Below are 16,924 nucleotides of genomic sequence, written 5' to 3'. Positions count from 1 at the left end.
GAGTCTGCCTGCCAAGGAGCGAGGCTGTGTCTTCTGCCTACCCCCAACAGTGGGTCGCTCTCCTCCCGGGGTTTTGATGTATTTCTCCACCATGATCTCTATAAATTAAAGATACTCTTTGTTCAAAAAAATAATAATACTGTGAAAATGTTCACCTTATGTTATGGGGGGCAAAAGGCAGCCTGTGAAACATGTTAACAGTTATTTTCCTGACAGTGGTTCACTATCATTATTGTTTTCTTTACCATTTTTGTATTTTCCCAGTTTTCAACAGATCTATTTTATTTTGTAAAAATTCTTAGATGAGAATATTCTTAGACAAAATAAATAACGAAGGTGGGTTTTGCCACTCAGAGCATACTCCAGCCTAGTTCTACATTAGACACAGGCCTACAAAAGGGCACTGAGGTCCTTCTCTCCCATAGAGGGTGCTGTGCAGAGGGAACAGTCCTACCCCACCCCCGGGGGCTTTAAAATTGCTTTGATCAGCAGCAGTAGCCTGGGTGAGGGGCTGTCTGATTAGCCGCCCTCGCACTAAGGTGCTGAGTGGGCACAGACCTGCCAGTCGAGCTTCTCACAACCAGGGCAGCCACCAGAAATGCCATGTGCACCCCCAAGACAGACTGTGGCCCCACACTGCTTGGCATGGCATGGATTGACAGATGAACAGAACAGCATCTTCATTAAAAAACAGTTTATTAACACCTGTGTCCCCCAGCGCACGTGAAGACTGGCTATGTCCTCAGCAGTCCTGGCCTCCCATCTAGAGCTCTGTAGTTCTGCAGCTTTGCAGTGGCCTGTCTTGGGGCATTGTCCTTGCTCATCTGATTCCAGTCCCATTGCTCCTGGCCCAGAGTTAAGCTCCACCTCGAGATGCCATAGGGATGGCCTCCCCAGAGGGACTGCTTCCTCCTCCCGCATCTGAGAAGAAGCCTCCACCCCCACTGGCTGGGGCCACATCCACCTGGATGACACCGTGCACCTGGGAGAGCTGTGGGCTGTCCAAGCTGGCAATAAGCTGGCGGGGGCCTGGTCGCACAGGCACAAATGTCTGTCGCAGTGTCACTGTCTCGTTGCCCCCGATGTCCCTGTGGGCAGAGACAAGGTTATGGGTCCGGAGTAAGTGGTGGGGTTGTGGGGAGTAAGGACTGATCCAGGGCAGCCAGGAAGGAAGGAGCAGGAAGTGGAGCCATTCAGGCATTTCTAGGCTCACCCTGAATCTCCACATCCGAGGCCAGGGAAAGCCCAAGCCCGGGAGCCACCCGCCACCCACCCAGCTGCCTGAGCTAAAAACCTCATCGTCATGCGGACTCCTCCTGCCCCTCCCATCCCTCCCACATCCACCTGGAGGAAGACTGCTGCTATCACCCAAAGGCCTCTTACACAGACTCCCTTCTCTTCATCCCCACTTTTCCTGCCCTTACCAGGCATCTCCATCATACCTAGGGCTCTAACCCAAAAAAATGAATTGAGACTTTGGGACCCAACACAGTATTTCCAAATATTTTCAGTTCTGCCAAGAGCATAAGTTGACAAAAATTAATTATTCTTAGCCACAAGCATCATTCCGAAGGAGGAACATTTTAAAAAATGATAAGGATGTCACCTTGGGGATAAAAGGAAAGTCTTTCCCAAGAGCAGAGGCATTAAACTGACATACTCTTGTGTCCAAGTGTATGCGAGGGGTGGGCGGGGCGAAGCAGGGGCATAAACACACACACACATAATAGCGTCTTCCTTCCCTCCTTTCTTCACAGACGTCTCAAAACCAATTCGCAGACCTCCCTGACAATCATGATTTCACCAGTCTTTCAGCTTTCATCCTGTTCTGCTAACCACTCAGAGGTGAAGCAAATCTGGCTTCCCTGGAGCATGTGGGATGGATCCCAGCTTTCTCAGTTGACACACAGGCTCACTCTGACTCAGTCCCTGCATGGCCCCATCGCCCCCACCATTCCTTCTGCCAACCAGCCCCAGTGAGTGCTTTTCCCATCCCTAAACTCACCTCCATCCTCATGCTTTGCATTCTTTGCCTTGTGTAGAGTGAGCACCCAGCTCTGCCTCCCACTGTGATGGGCCCCGTGAAGCCTACTCTTCCTTCAAGGCCTGGTCACCCCAGCTCTTCAGTGAGAGCTCCCCTGAGTACCTCCTGCCCCTAGGAAAATGAATCTCACCCTTCTCTGAATTCTTCTAGCAACCTGCACCTTGCCTTTTACACAAAGAACATGACTGCATTTATATCATATCTGCTCATGCCTGCTAGAATCTGTCCTTCCAGCGTCTGCCTAAACCTTTACCTTCAGCCCCTATTAAGCCCAAGCCTAGCTTGAGGGCCCTCTCCAGAGCCAGATCCTGTAGAGTCACCACAGTCCTCCAAGGGAATGAGCCAGCATCTTTAAAGATGAATCCTCCTTAGAGAAAAGCATCTATCTTTTTTTTTGTAGAGACAGAGTTCCACTTTATTGCCCTCGGTAGAGTGCCATGACATCACACAGCTCACAGCAACCTCCAACTCTTGGGCTTGAGCCATTCTCTTGCCTCAGCCTCCCAAGTAGCTGGGACTACAGGTGCCTGCCACAATACCCGGCTATTTTTTTGTTGTTGTTGCAGTTTGGCCGGGGCCGGGTTTGAACCCGCCACCCTTGGTATATGGGGCCGGCACCCTACCGACTGAGCCACAGGTGCTGCCCAGAAAAGCATCTATCTTGTAGCCTGCTTCTGAGAGGCTTCCCTGGACCACTCTACTCCTTCTTCTATCATTTATTATCTGTGTGGTTTAGGACAAGGTACTTAAAATGGAAGTGACAGTAAAGGGGGTGGGGAGTGGGATCAGATGATCTTGAAAGTGTCTGTGAGCTCCATGAAGGAGGGAAGCAGGACATATAATACAGTATGAGAGAAAGTCCATAAATAAATTACGTTTATAACTTAACAGCTATGCTATATTCTGACTACTTACTATTTTCCATAGGTATGTGTAAGTTTAAAGCTTATTTGGCCTTGGAGTAGATTTCAAAAGTCTATTAACCCATATTATAATTAAACTGTAACATTTTATTTTATTATTATTATTATTTTTTTAAGACAGAGCCTCAAGCTGTCACCCTCGGAAGAGTGCCGTGGCATCACAGCTCACAGCAACCTCAAACTCCTGGGCTTAAGCAATTCTCCTGCCTCTGCCACCCAAGCAGCTGGGACCACAGGTGCCTGCCACAACGCCTAGCTCTTTTTTGGTTGCAGCCATTGTTGTTGTTTGGCGGGCCTGGGATTTGAACCCACCAGCTCAGGTATATGTAGCTGGTGCCTTAGCGGCTTGAGCCACAGGCACCAAGCCTTTATTTTATTTTATTTTATTTAGAGACAGAGTCTCACTTTATCGCCCTCGGTAGAGTGCCCTAGCATTACAGCTCATAGCAACCTCCAATTCCTGGGCTTAGGTGATTCTCTTGCCTCAGCCTCCCAAGTAGCTAGGACTACAGGCGCCTGCCACAACACTCAGCTACTTTTTTTGTTGCAGTTCGGCTGGGGCTGGGTTCAAACCCGCCATCGAACCCTTCACCCTGGGTATATGGGGCTGGTGCCCTACCTACTGAGTCACAGCCACAGCCTGAACTGTAACATTTTTTAAAGTAACCTTTATATTGCAACATCTAACACTATGTCCAAGAGAAACTGCTTTCCAGGTTCCATCTGGGAATGTCAAGATCTCTCCCTGCTCCAGTTTTAGTGTTAAGTGGGACCTTTGCCACACTCCTTTTGCAAGCTAGAGCTGAGTAGTAAACCTGGAATGTGCCTGTAACCAAGTGTAGATAATGAAGCCAACTTCGTGACCAGGACATCAGAACAGATGTGGAGATGGGCATTGTGCTTTAATTGTGCATTTGTTGCCAAGGCTTGAAACATTTTTAAAACCTCCTCTTGGACTCTGCTTAAGATCTGTTTAAACCATACACACACACATGCGCTCAGTCACATACACGCAGAAGTCAGCCTGTCCCTCCTTTACAGTGTGCCTCGTTTCTGATGGACTAGGCATTATTTCCCACCTTGTTCACTTATTAATTAGTCTTAGCTCTCAAGGACTTCAGGCTTTTTCCCAAAGTCAGGGACATGGGCCACTCTAAGGATATTCTAGATTAGAAAATATGATTCAGGATCTGGGGGAAGTTCCCAGGGAGGTTTGGAACAGACTTCCAGCCTCCCTGGTGACTACTTGGTGGTGACAGCAGTCCTCTGGAGGAGTAAGTTCTGGAATGTTTATGAAGTGGCCAGTCACCATGCCAGGTGGCACACCTTGTGGTATAATGGGGTTTCATACCACTGCCTTTGATGTGCAAATGAGTGGCAAAGTACACCCATCTTGGAATCTAATAAATCCGAGGCAATAGCCCAGAGACAACCCCCTCAGGCTCATAATTGTCCCAGTGGCCCTGGCCTGGGCTTGCACAGCCAAGGATCTACAGAATGTCCAAGAAGGAGCTGCCTTGAGAAACCACCATCCAGCCCTCTCATTTACTGTGGGAAGACTTGTGCAAGCCCACAGCTGAAGAGAGGGCCCAGGTCTCCCAACACTCGGGGCAGTAATCTTTTCCTTACTTTCAGGTATGGCTGATGAGGGGAGTCTAGCTCTGGGTGTCCTTCAGGACAGCAGGGACCTCCCTCCATCAGCACTTGGGTGTGGGGGAGAGATGCCTGTAGGACCAGACTAGCAGTGCATCTCAGCGCTACTCTCTGAGCCACCAGAGACCCCTGCAGTGTGACATGACAAAAGTGCTCCTTTGTGAAGTATCACTACATTCCCAGGGGCCCAGGAAAAGGAAAAGGCCTCTACTACGAGAGCTGCTGTAAGGAGGGGAAGGCAGGTGGGCAGGGGTTGTCTGCTTGGTGCCCCCACTGACCACTGTCTCTCTCCCTCAAGAGCCTCTGTCTAAAGAGGAATACATCAGCCCCACAGAGCTGGTATAAAAGGTCAGCCCCCAAGTACTGTCACTTCGTGCTTTTCCTGGGGAGGGATAAGGTAGCATGCGGGAGTCTGTGTCAGAGATGACAGCTACAGGCCTGTGAGTGCCCTCGCTGCGTTCAGAGCCTGACCCCACTCAGGATCAGCACTCTGTGGCTTTCTCCTCTACAATTGCTCTGGCCCTCATGGCACAAGGCAAGCAATAAGCTTGACAGCCTGTGTGTGGAGTGCGCCCCTTACAAGCTGTGACACCCTGTGAGACACAAGCACTAGCTTCCCCATCTGCAATGGGGGTGAAGATGGAAATAATAAAAATAACAACTACCGGGCGGCGCCTGTGGCTCAGCAGGTAGGGCGCCGGTCCCATATGCCAGAGGTGGCGGGTTCAAACCCAGCCCCGGCCAAAAAAAAAAAAAAAAACCACAAAAAAAAAAAAAAAAAGAAAAAAATAACAACTACCCACGGAGCACTGCACTAAACAACCCCAGGTCCAGTGCTACTGTTATCCTCACTTTACAGGTGAGAACCTGAGGCTTGGAGGAGGTAAGTCACTTGCCCAAGAGCACCTAGCCAGAAAATGGTCAAGCTAAGACTTGAACCCACATCTTTAGGGGTCTTAGATGTTTTGTTTTTAGCCACATGATAATCTCTAATGTACCTTGAAGGGTTTTGTGTTCTCCAAAAGAGATAACATTCCTCAAAGTTCCTGGTTAACTCTGCAGTGCTGAGCAGATGTTAGCAACGAGTTGCTAATGATTCCTATGTGGCACTCTAGCTCAGGGACACAGAGTGCAGCACTGGGCACCCAGCAAGTTCTTACATGCTGGTTGGGCTGAACTGAGTCAGGAGCTATACTGCTGGCTGGCTCCAAGGTGCTTTGTTGGGTCCTGATAGGACATACTTGTCCAGACAGCGTGAGGAAGCAAAGCTGGGGCCCAGAGGAAGGCTAGGACAGCAGGAAGGAGAGAAGAGGCCAGACTCACCCAACATTGAGGATCTTGGGTCTCTGTAACCCAGACCCCTCGAGCCGGAAGACGACATTGGTGAGGGTGACAGGCAGGGGGTTCTTGAAGACGATCTGTACTTCGCATTCCTGGCCAACCACGGCTGCTCCCAGTAACTGAGAGGAAAATAGGCCCATCCCCCTCGTCAGAGACCCTGGCAAACCTGTGGGAACTGTACACTGCACCAGAGAGGGAAAACTCCTTCATATCACCCCCCAAGTCCCACATTTGTGCTCCCAGGGCGGTGCCTGTGGCTCAAAGGAGTAGGGCACCGGCCCCATATACCAGAGGTGGAGGGTTCAAACCCAGCCCCAGCCAAAAAAAAAAAAAGAACAACATCACATTTGTGCTCCTGAAAAAAGGCCCCCTCCCCAAATTCAGAGAGGAAACCCCATTCTACTTCCCAATGAAGGACACCACAGAATCAGAGATATGAGATCCATTCTACAGACAAGGAAACTGAGGCCCCAGAGTCAGTCTTTGACTTTTTTCTCTGAGGCAGGCTCACCAGGCCAGCCTGCTCCTGGTATAGTGTCATCCTCTGATGGCCCTCAGCCATCGGCCACTGCTCCCTGGCCACCAGGGAGCCCCATGCCCAGTAAGATGTACTCACCGTGAGGGAGAGGTCAGGGGTGCGCAGACGGAAGGTATGCTGCTTGGCCAGCACCTGCCCGTTCTCCTTGACGTGGCCTGAGACATTGAGCAGCATGGCCCCCTGGTCCACCAGGTGGGGCCGGTATTCCTTGTAGGCCACGGGCATGGCCACGCGATCCGCTGGGGAGAAGAGGCACTGTGTCACTAAGGCCCGCTTCCCCTCACACACACCCCCAGGGTGCTCCTAGAGTTTCCAGGTCCGCAGCCCTGTGGTGCCTGGCTCTCCAGGTAGTGCTAGGTAAAAAGCACTTACAGGCTCCTGGTGCCAGCACCACTTCCTTCTTGGTCTCCTTGAAGATGGTCCCAGTGACTCCAGTGTAGAAGGTGACAGAGAGGTAGAGGTGCAGCTTCACAGTGCGGTGGCTGCTACTGTGATTGGTCAGTAGCACACAGACCGTCAGGTCCTGCCCCATCACAGCATCTGGTGCCTCCACCTGCATTGTCACATCCTCCGCCGAGTCCCGGTTGGCGTACAAGTTGGGTTTGCTGCCATGGGCAGCTGCAGTCTCTACTGCTTTCCTCTCTGCATCTGAGCCTGGGGGTTGAGGATCAAGGGTGAAGTTTCTGCTCCCATGGTGGTGGTGGTGGGGGAGTGCTTAGCAGATTAATGCTTGGCGTGGGGCCCCAAGCTGGAGAATGGTACCTTCTGGGTGCTTATAGATGTGGGTGACATCATCACGCATGTTGGAGCCAATGGCCTTCGTGACAATGAGTGTGCCTATGGCCTTCTCCTCCACGTATACAATCTTGAAGCTGCCATCGTCCTGCCGCTGCCAGTATACCTTGTCGCTATTCACCTGTTGGGGGAATGGAGGGTGAGCAGGAATGAGTAGACCAGGGAGGTTGAGGGTGGGCCTGACCCCAAGCTGCCTTCCCTGATCCCAAGAGCTGTGGAGCAGGGCTGGTTCCCAAGGGTGGGAACTTCCTAGCAGAGCCCAAATGGGAGACTTTCTAAGCTGAAACAGACAAGTCCAGAAAGCAGGGAAGAAGCTGATCTGGAGGCTCCTTGCGGCGCATTTGGGCATTAATAACAGTAATCCCTTCCACCTGTTCGCTGGCTTTATGACTTGTGAAGCAGTTTCATACCCATTATCTCTTTTGATCCTGAGTATAGGAAGCAAGGCAGGATCATTATCTCCTTTTTACAGCTGAAGAAACTAAGTCTTGCAGAATGAGTGACTTGCTCAAGGTCACAAAGCTGGCCAGTCAGCAGAGGACCCAGGACCCAAGCCAGTGCTCTGGTCACTCCAGACAGCCTAAGAAAGCACCTAGAGCGCATCCCTCACCTCGGCAAAAATGAAGGGTGTGTCGTACTTCATGTAGACCAGGCCATTCTTGATGGATTCCACAGAGCAGGGGCCACAGCAGAAGATGCCTGGGAATGATGCCAGAGGTAACATGAGCGATCTGGGCAGGCCCACAGTGACCCTCAGGCCGTAGGAGAGGCCCACACAGGGGCCATCCACTCCCAGTGCCCACTCAGAGTTGCCAACAGTCAGTCCAATCCATAGTGGATTTGGGGGACCTCTCACTGAATGTTTTTTTGTTGTTTGTTGTTTTTTTTTTTTTTTTTTTGAGACAGAGTCTTAGCATGTCACCCTCGGTAGAGCGCTGTGGCATCACAGCTCACAGCAACCTCAAACTCTTGGGTTCAAGCGATTCTCTTGCCTCAGCCTCCTGAGCAGCTGGGACTACCTGCCACAACGCCTGGCTATATTTTTTGTTTGTTTAGCAGGCCTGGGCTGGGGTCGAACCTATCAGCCCGGTGTATGTGGCAGGCACCCTAACCACTAAGCTATGGGTGTCAAGCTGAATACTCATAAATGTTTTGACTTTTGAACCTCTCGTGTATACTAACCATAATAAATAAATAAAATTTAGGCAAATAGATAGTTATGTAGAAAGGTGAAACTAAACTAACAGCTACATGGCAGTTCAGTTAATAAGTCTGTTTAAGAAGCTGAGGGATTATACTGTGGACTTAGTCACCCAGCTAGGGGAGACGGCAGGGGCCCTGGGTCCAGGGGCAAGGGGCCCATCTCACCGCTGCTGGTCTCTTGGGGTGTAGCGTCCACAACCTGCCACCCATCAAAGCCTGAGGGTAGGTCTGGCCTCTTCATCCAGCAATCATTCCAAACATGGAAGTTCCTAGGTGGGTACCAAGGAGGAGGGTTGGGCTGAGCCTCCTGTCCAGGGCCTCCCCAGCTCCCACCTGCCTATCCTCCACACCCAAGCCTTGAGCCACTATTGCTCTGCAGGGATGGGCAGTCCAGCCCAGCTCACCAAACAGAATCATGGTTCAAGTGCTCAAGTGGCTTCATGTTCTCATCAAAGTAGATGTCCATGGTGAGGGATGTGTCTGTGTCGTGTGCAGAGTTGAAGTTGGTGACAGTACGGGTGGCCAGGCCCAGGCAGCGTAGCACTGTGGAGGAGTCAGGGGTTGGGTTTCAGGGCAAGGGCCAGGGGCAGATGAGGCATCAGGTGAGGAATATCGGGGGGAAAAGGGCAAGTGGGACTGCTAAACTGGGTAGAGACTACCAGGGGACTTGGGGTTAAGGAATGCTAGGTCACCCACCTGGCTCGGTTCCTGCCTATCCCTTCTCCTTCCTCTCCTGGACTCCTCTCTCTGTTTTTTTTTTTTTTTTTTTTTTGTAGAGACACAGTCTCACTGTACCACCCTCGGGTAGAGTGCCGTGGCATCACACGGCTTGGCAACCTCTAACTCTTGGGCTTACGCGATTCTCTTGCCTCAGCTTCCTGAGCAGCTGGGACTACAGGCGCCCATCACAACACCCAGCTATTTTTTTGTTGCAGTTTGGCCGGGGCTGGGTTTGAACCCACCACCCTCGGCATATGGGGCTGGCGCCCTACTCACTGAGCCACAGGCACCTCCCATCCTCTCTCTGTTGTTAACACTGATTAATGATAATTAAGGCCAGCCTGTTGTCCACCACTGCCTGCACTCCGCACAGCTGGGCCAGGCTGGATGAGGGTGGAGCCTGACTTTCCTTCTCCCAGGGCCCAGACCACTCCAGTCCCAGGCTCTCCACTACCTGTGGTGGTCACACCAGCAAAGACCCAGCACTGGCCATAGGGCACAGAATAGCCAGTGCGTAGGTAGCTGAGCAGGATCTCCACGCTGCCCACCCATGCTGAAGGGTTGGTGCCTCGGGAGTAATCACCAGACCAGTTGCCAATCAGGACTCCATTGTCATCCAGGGAGTTCACCTGCCCAGGACAAGACGGGGTGAAGCCGAGCTGGGGGGTGAGCTCAGGAACTGCCATGTGGTCCTCAGTCCAGTCCCTGACCCAGCCCAGCCCTGCCCCCCATCACCCCTAAATGTCTCGGAAATCTAGACATCAGCCTGAGCCCCACCCACCTCTGCTGAGCCATCTGCCCTCCCACCCCAGGTCTGACACAGGAATGTGAATCCTGGGTGTGCCAAGTTTTGGGGTTGGCCCTACATTCCACAGGAGCTGCGATAGGAGCTAGGAAGGGTGGGGTGACATAGGGGGCAGGCGAGGGAAAGAAGAGAAGTGAGACCCCTTCCGGAAATACCCTTTTTGCAGGGCTAGAGCTTGCTTCAGGATCCTGGAATCCAGAAAGGGCAGGACGTGGGGCCAAGGGCAGGAGACACAGCAGGTAGACACGCATCAGGGTTGAGATATGAGGGTGCTCACCATGGCAGAGATGACCCGGGAGACACTGACTGGGTCCCCACGGCCTCCGTATGGCATCCCTCGCCGGTCCAGGATGTACAGGCAGGCATCCAGCACTCCATGGTCAAACTGGAAGCAGGGACAGAGGGCAGAGGTGACTGTGGGCTGCAGCCACTTCTGTCCTCTGCAGCTGAGCTCATACCCTTCAGAGTTCCTCAAACTTTTTAAACAGGGGGCCAGTTCACTGCCCCTCAGACCATTGGAGGGCCGGACTATAGTTTACAAAAAAACTATGAACAAATTCCTATGCACACTGCACATAAGTAAAAAAACAAAATGGGAACAAATACAATCACGCCACTGCATGTGGCCCACGGGCAGTAGTTTGAGGACCCCTGGCTAGACCATCACCTTGCCCTGCCCCCACCCCCTGCTCCCAAGTGCCTGCGACCCTGGCCAGCCTTACCTGGCCATAGTTCCAGGTCCGCTCGCCAATCTGTGCCTCAGTCCCGTAGTAAATTCTCCCTGACTCATTAAGCACATACTCCTGCCGCCAGTCCTCATGGTCCACAAACACGATGTCCTCTGTATCCCCAGAACACACACTGGGTTGCCTCCAGCTCTCTCCCTGGGCCCCACCTGTCCCTTGCCAGTTTGGCAGAGTTCATGTCCGCAGAGGAAAACTGACTTTAACCTGACCAGCCTGCTCTCAGGAAGGATGGAGGGAGCATGGCAGGGATGCTGGAAGAAGGGCCATAGCCAGGGATCGTCACCAGGAGAGGTGAGACTAGCTGTGTGACCTTGAGCTGGTCACCATTCTATACTGGGCCCAGGTCACTGTACCTGACCAAGGGGATGCTGGTTTCTCCTAGGGCCAGCCCCTGGGCACCAGCTGGGCCTTGGGGAAGGAAGCCCTGTCCTACCCTCCTGCCCACCCTCTGCTCCCGACTCTGCTTCTCACCTGGGCACCAGGGGTTGAAGAGGATGTAGATCTCATTGTGGGGGTCAAAGGGCAATTGGAACTCCCCAGCATCTGTGTGTGTGTGGACTGTGAACTGGAACTTGCCGATGATGGCGTTGGGGGAGGTGTGGACTCGCAGATTCAGGTTCTGCCCACTGGCCTTGATCACCTGGGCCTTCCAGCCCCCACTGCCCCCTTTGCCCACAGGGATGATCACACGAGTGCCCTTGCCCACCTCTGGGTTGTTTCCTAGAGTGGGGAAATAGGCAATAAGCTGGCAAGGCCTCCCTGAGGGGAGGAGATGAAGCTTTGGCTTTCTCCTAACCCCACCCAAAGTGTGTGTAAGCCCTGTGTGTGTGTCCCTGAGTTGGACTATTGCCTTATTCTGTGACAGTCTCCCTAAGAGCAGGTCTGACCCCACCCAAAGTTTGCCCACATGCCAGGGCAGGGCCCCAATCCAACATCCCAAACCTGTTCCCCTGATACTGAACACAGAAGGGAGGAAAGACCAGGGCTACTGTCACATGCAACCTGCCTGACTGTCCCAGTGTCTCACTGGAGGAGCAGAGCCATCTGCCCCATATGTAAGGGCAATCCAGATCCTGAAGGCCCACCCTGCCTTCTCCCTGCAGCTGCAGCTTCCAGAGCCCAGAGCATTTCTAGCGGAGGTGGTGGGGATACCAGGGAAATTAGAGGCTCAGGTGGGCAAGGTCAGGCCCTAATCAAAGGGTAAGAGGAGTCAGCCGCCCCCGGCAGCAGCATAATCACCAGCTTGGGAAGTCAGTGGCCACCAGACAACAAGGTGAGGGAGGCACCCGCCCTTGGCCACGGGGACAGAGATACACAGACAGAGAAAGACGGAGTTCATGCAGGGTGGGGTGGCGGGGAGAGAGTGGGAGAGAGGGAAGAAATCCAGTCATGTCTTAAGGAAAGAGAGCAGACTCAGAAAGGTCACACAGTGAAGCAGCAATGCTGAAGGGAACTTGGGCACAGGCCCCGAAGAGGAAGGGCTCTGAAACCAATGCCCCTGGAGGCTGGAGGAGGGTGAGGGTGGAAAAAACTGCAACACCAAGACTGAGATACACCCCTGGGCACATCACGCACTTGCACCTGCCTTATCTGGCAGAGGTGAGAAGTAGGGCAGGGGAGGAGCCCAAAGACCTCTCTGACCCTACTGCCAGCTTCTTCCCCCCAAACCTTTGTCCTTCCCAATACAGGTCCCACTGACCAATGAGCAGCTCAAGGGTGATGCGATCAGAGGACTCATAGGGCCGGGACAGGATGAGGACCATGCAGAAGGGCTGCCCTCGGCGCACAATCAGCTCTTCATACTCAAACTCGTCTGTGTGGTGCTCTCGGCGGTTCTGGCCTGATCGGGAGCTCAGCAAATCCACATCGGTCACCACCAGCATGCCCTCTGCAAGGCCACAGCTCTGGGTCAGAGAAGTCCCCGAGGGGAACCCCAGGCCTCATCATCAGCCTCCCAGCCCCCAGAGAGGCAGGATGAGTCTCAGGTCCTATTAAGGCCTTTCCTCTCTCAGTTGAGGTAGACAGGTTGCCCTCACCTCGAATGATGCCATCTCCTGCTGCATTTACAGCGCTGCCCCGGGAGCCAGGGCGGCGGGTGTCTGAGCCCCGGGAGTCAGATCTTCCACCCCTAGTGCTGGACCCTCGACCCCTGGAGCCAGAGGGTTCAGGCCCCCAGTCATCATCTGCCCCACTTCGGCATGAGCAGCAGCCACAGCAGCGAGCCCAGAAGGAACGGCCACTTCTGCGAGAACGTCTGTCTGGCTCTGGCTCTGGAGATGGCGTGGTAGGAGGCGGAAAGGGGCTCCCACCCCAGCGGCCCACATCTGAACGAAGCCCATCCATCATCCCTGTGGAGAAGAGGCAGGGAAGCTCTTTACCCAGACCCAGCCAGCCCCCTTAGAAACCCTAACCTAGAGGCTCTGTGCCTGTAACTCAGCAGCTAGGGCGCCAGCCACATATGCCGGAGCTGGTGGGTTCGAACCCAGCCCGGGCCTGCCAAACAACACTGACAACTACAGCCAAAAAAAAGCATTGTGGCAGGTGCCTGTAGTCCCAGCTACTTGGGAGGCTGAGGCAATAGAATTGCTTAAGCCCAAAAGTTTGAGGTTGCTGTGAGCTGTGACGCTATGGCACTCTACCGAGGGCAACATAGTAAGAGTCTGTCTCAAAAAAAGAAAGAAAGAAAGAAATCCTAACCTAGACAATCTGACCTTGACCCAGAAATTCTGTGCCCCCACCCCTGATCCAGAGACCCTTTCCAAAGAGTCCATTTGGATTCATTCCGGAGAAGCTTCCCACACTGTAAAGAAAAGCTTCCCCCTACTCCCATGTAGACAGCTTCCAATTCACATTAAAAAAACCCAGATGCCCAGTGGAGAACCCACTCACGGATCCTTTGCAGGAAATGCACATAGCAGGCGCAGACACTTGTCACAGGCTCAAGACCTATTGGCACAGATCAGTGTTCCAGCATCTCTCCACCTGCTAGCTCCTCAGTCTAGAGGTCCTCAATACTGACCAGCTCTAGCACTCACTTCCTAGCAGAGATCCCCCACTCAAGGCTCCCTAAAGGATGGGCAAGTGGTCCCTGGCATCCACACATGAGGCAAACCCCATGTGGGGCTGCTGGCAGGGGCGGGGTGCGGCAGGTGCCAGGAGCCCATGCTTGGCCAGGGAAAGCAGAGTCTCCGAGGAGGTGTCAGACCAGCAGCGACAGGTAGGCAGGCCCCAACTGCACCTTGCTGGGCCTGGACCTCAGTGCACGACCGCCCCGGGGGCTCGGTACCATGGTGCCTGTAGGAGCACCTCACCTGGCAGTAGTTGGCGACGGCAGCGCTGAGTCCCGGCCTAGGTGGAACAGGTCGGGACTGATGGGAAGGACAGACGGGCTGGACGCCGCCGCCCGAGTGGAAGGTGTGGGGCGGGCCGGCTAAGTGGTTTATGAGGGGAGAAGGGCGGGACCCAGTTTGTTCCATCCTCTCAGAAGTAGGGGCTGTCTCTGAAATGGGGCGGGATGGCACCAGCCCCACCCGCTTTCCCCTTTCTAGGAACTGAGCTGACGCTAGGGAGTCAGCAGAGATGGGATCTCCCAGAACTGAGGTTGGGAGAAAATGGAAGGCTTTGGTGTGATCCACCAGTGTGAAGGACCCCACACCAGGCTGATTCTAGCCAGACCTGGTGTGAGGAGACCCTTCTCCCAGATGAGGTAGCCCCCAAAACAGTGGAGAAGGGAGCCCCTTCCACACACAATCCTGTCTGGCCCACCTTCTGGTCCCAGGCTCAGGCTACCTACCTCCTCTGTAGCCCAGGCCAGGGTCGGTCTGGGCTTGGAACTTATCCTGCCAGAAGATCCCTGGATCCCAGATTACAGACTGGTGACATCAGCAGCCTGGCCCTCAGACTGGCTCCACCAGCCAGTCCCTGACCTGCTGGCTCTTCAAGTATCTTCTGACCCCCACCCCTTTCTATCCCTGCTTCCTTCAGCCGGGAAGGAAGTGAGTGAACTACTCACACCCCACCCCTGCCCCAGCTTCTGTGTCTCTGGAGTTTGGGATTAGAGGGAATCAGAGTGGAGCAATCTCCTGGGTGTGGGGACACCCCCAGTCTGGAGCTATGGGGGAGGCTTAGGCAAGAACTGATGCTCCCTCTTAGGGCTGCAGAGTATCTCCTCTCAATGATACTGGTCAGCTGGAGTCAAGGATCCCCCCCTCTTCTCCACCCTGAAATTCTTCCTGGGAATCCACATCAACCGGCTGGAGGCACCTGCTCAATGTGTCTCCTAACTCCACCCGACACTGGAAGAAATGCCAGAGGTGCCACCAAGACAACCCCAAAGCAGAGGAGGCTAGACATCTTCCTGGAGGTGCTTTGTGAGTCCTGTTCTTAGGCTCATCAGCAAGGGTGTTCCATCCCTTCCATCCCACTGTGTTCCAGCTCTGCCTACAGGCCACCAAACGGAAGAGAGTGAGAACAGTGTTAGCAAGGAAGGCACAAGGAAGCAGACGCCAGGAGAGGCTGTTTGGTGATGCAGACAGAGCAGTGCCTCCAAGAGTGAGGTCAAAGGCTCCAGGACCTGGCAGGGAACCCTCCACAGCCACATTTTCTTGTCTAGCTCCAAGCCTCAGAATCTCAGGAGGGGGTGTCCTGCCCCACCTCCAACACCTTCAGTAGATACCATGAGAAATCAAATTCCAGCAAGTATGAAGCAGGTCAGCCAAAGGGCTTCATTGAAGGGTTGGGTGTTTGTACATCACTTAGATACGAGCAGGGGCAGGGCCCTGACTGGATGTGTGTGAGCACAGGTGGGCCCAGGCAGATCCCAGGAAGGCAGAAAAATGCCTTTGTCACACTCTCTCCGTTTTAATCTTTCTCCCCACCCAGCCAGGTTTGACTCAGTGTCCTAACCCCTAAGCCACTCCCCTTTTCTCCCTCCAAGAGGCCCAGTGCCTCAGGACTTGCAGTTAGGACAAGGTGTGTTCCTGGGGGGTTGGGGTGGGAGTGCCATGGGAGTAGATGTCCAGCTAGGTACTTCAGGGAAACTAGGCCCCTATTGACAGGCCACCCTTTCCCTATGAATACAGAAGCAAGAACATGTCTTGAGTCCTAGACAAAGGCTAGATTTGGCTTTGGTTCCAGCACTTAAGAGCTCAGTAACCTTGGACAAGTCTTTTTTGGTTGCAGCCATCGTTGTTGTTTGGCAGGCCCGGGTTGTATTTGAACCCACCAGCTCAGGTGTATGTGGCTGGAGCCTTAGCCACTTGAGCCACAGGTGCAGAGCCTACCTTGGACAAGTCTTAAGGGCAGTTTCCTGATCAGTACAATGGGCCAAATCATCTCATGCCGGACAGCCTGTGAGGATCAAATGGGATCAACTAATTTCAAGGGCTCTTCAAGTGCAGAATGCTATTCAAGGGCTGTGGTTATAACAGGGTGGGGCAAGGGTGCCTTGGCCCAGTCTCCCTGGGAACACAGAGCACCTGAGCCTTCTCAGCAGTGGTGACTGAGGGCCAGGGCAGAGAGGACATCAGGGTCATGGGAAAAACTATTTTTTTTTTTTTGAGACAGAGTGTCACTTTGTTGCCCTTGGTAGAGTGCCGTGGCATCATGGCTCACAGCAACCTCAAACTCTTGGATTCAAGCAATTCTTGTGCTTCAACCTCCCTAGAAGGGAGAGACTGGGACTACAGCTGGGACTGTAGGCGCCCGCCACAGTGCCCGGCTATTTTTTTTTTTTTCCAGTTTCTGGCCAGTGCTGGGTTTGAACTCATCACCTCCAGCATATGGGGCCAGCACCCTACCCCTTTGAGCCACAGGCGCCGCCCATCACCTGGCTATTTTTTAGAGATGGGGTCTTACTCTTGCTCAAGCTGGTCTCAAACCTGTGAGCTCAGGCAATCCACCTGCCACAGCCTCCCAAAGTGCTAGGATTAAGGCATGAGCCACCGCGCCCTGGCTGGAAAAACTTTTATGATCCTTCCAGCTGGACAGACTTACAGCAGCTTTGTAGCTCAGCTTGTACCAGAACTTGATCCCAATCCCTACCCCAACTTGGAACATGAACCTAGCCCCAGTGCTAGCCCCAAACCAGAAGATAATCTCAAATCCAGCTCCTGCACTGATTTCTTCCCTGGATGCACAGGCTCTGCCTCTCCATGA

At 53.4% G+C, this 16,924-nt stretch overlaps 1 protein-coding gene across 2 annotated transcripts; it reads right to left on the bottom strand.

Annotated features, from left to right (window-relative positions):
• Positions 1-679: 679 nt before the first annotated feature.
• On the bottom strand, positions 680-14,208 carry TGM1 (transglutaminase 1). 2 transcript variants are annotated; one of them, XM_053593436.1, is made up of 15 exons: positions 14,080-14,208; positions 12,805-13,116; positions 12,468-12,656; positions 11,240-11,488; positions 10,745-10,863; positions 10,300-10,407; positions 9,672-9,846; positions 8,902-9,040; positions 8,663-8,766; positions 7,905-7,993; positions 7,262-7,415; positions 6,872-7,153; positions 6,578-6,738; positions 5,944-6,080; positions 680-1,088 (listed from the first exon to the last, which is right to left on the bottom strand). In XM_053593436.1, the coding sequence occupies exons 2-15, from the start codon at positions 13,112-13,114 to the stop codon at positions 857-859; spliced, it is 2,448 nt and encodes an 815-aa protein (XP_053449411.1). In that variant the 5' UTR covers positions 13,115-13,116; positions 14,080-14,208; the 3' UTR covers positions 680-856. The 2 variants fall into 2 exon arrangements, with proteins under 2 accessions (XP_053449411.1, XP_053449410.1); XM_053593435.1 differs by lacking the exon at positions 14,080-14,208 and adding an exon at positions 14,007-14,022.
• Positions 14,209-16,924: the final 2,716 nt, after the last annotated feature.

Source organism: Nycticebus coucang, chromosome 6 (genome assembly GCF_027406575.1).
Source record: "Nycticebus coucang isolate mNycCou1 chromosome 6, mNycCou1.pri, whole genome shotgun sequence".
In the NCBI taxonomy this organism is placed as follows: domain Eukaryota; kingdom Metazoa; phylum Chordata; class Mammalia; order Primates; family Lorisidae; genus Nycticebus; species Nycticebus coucang.
This window is presented reverse-complemented; position numbering and strand designations above follow the sequence as displayed.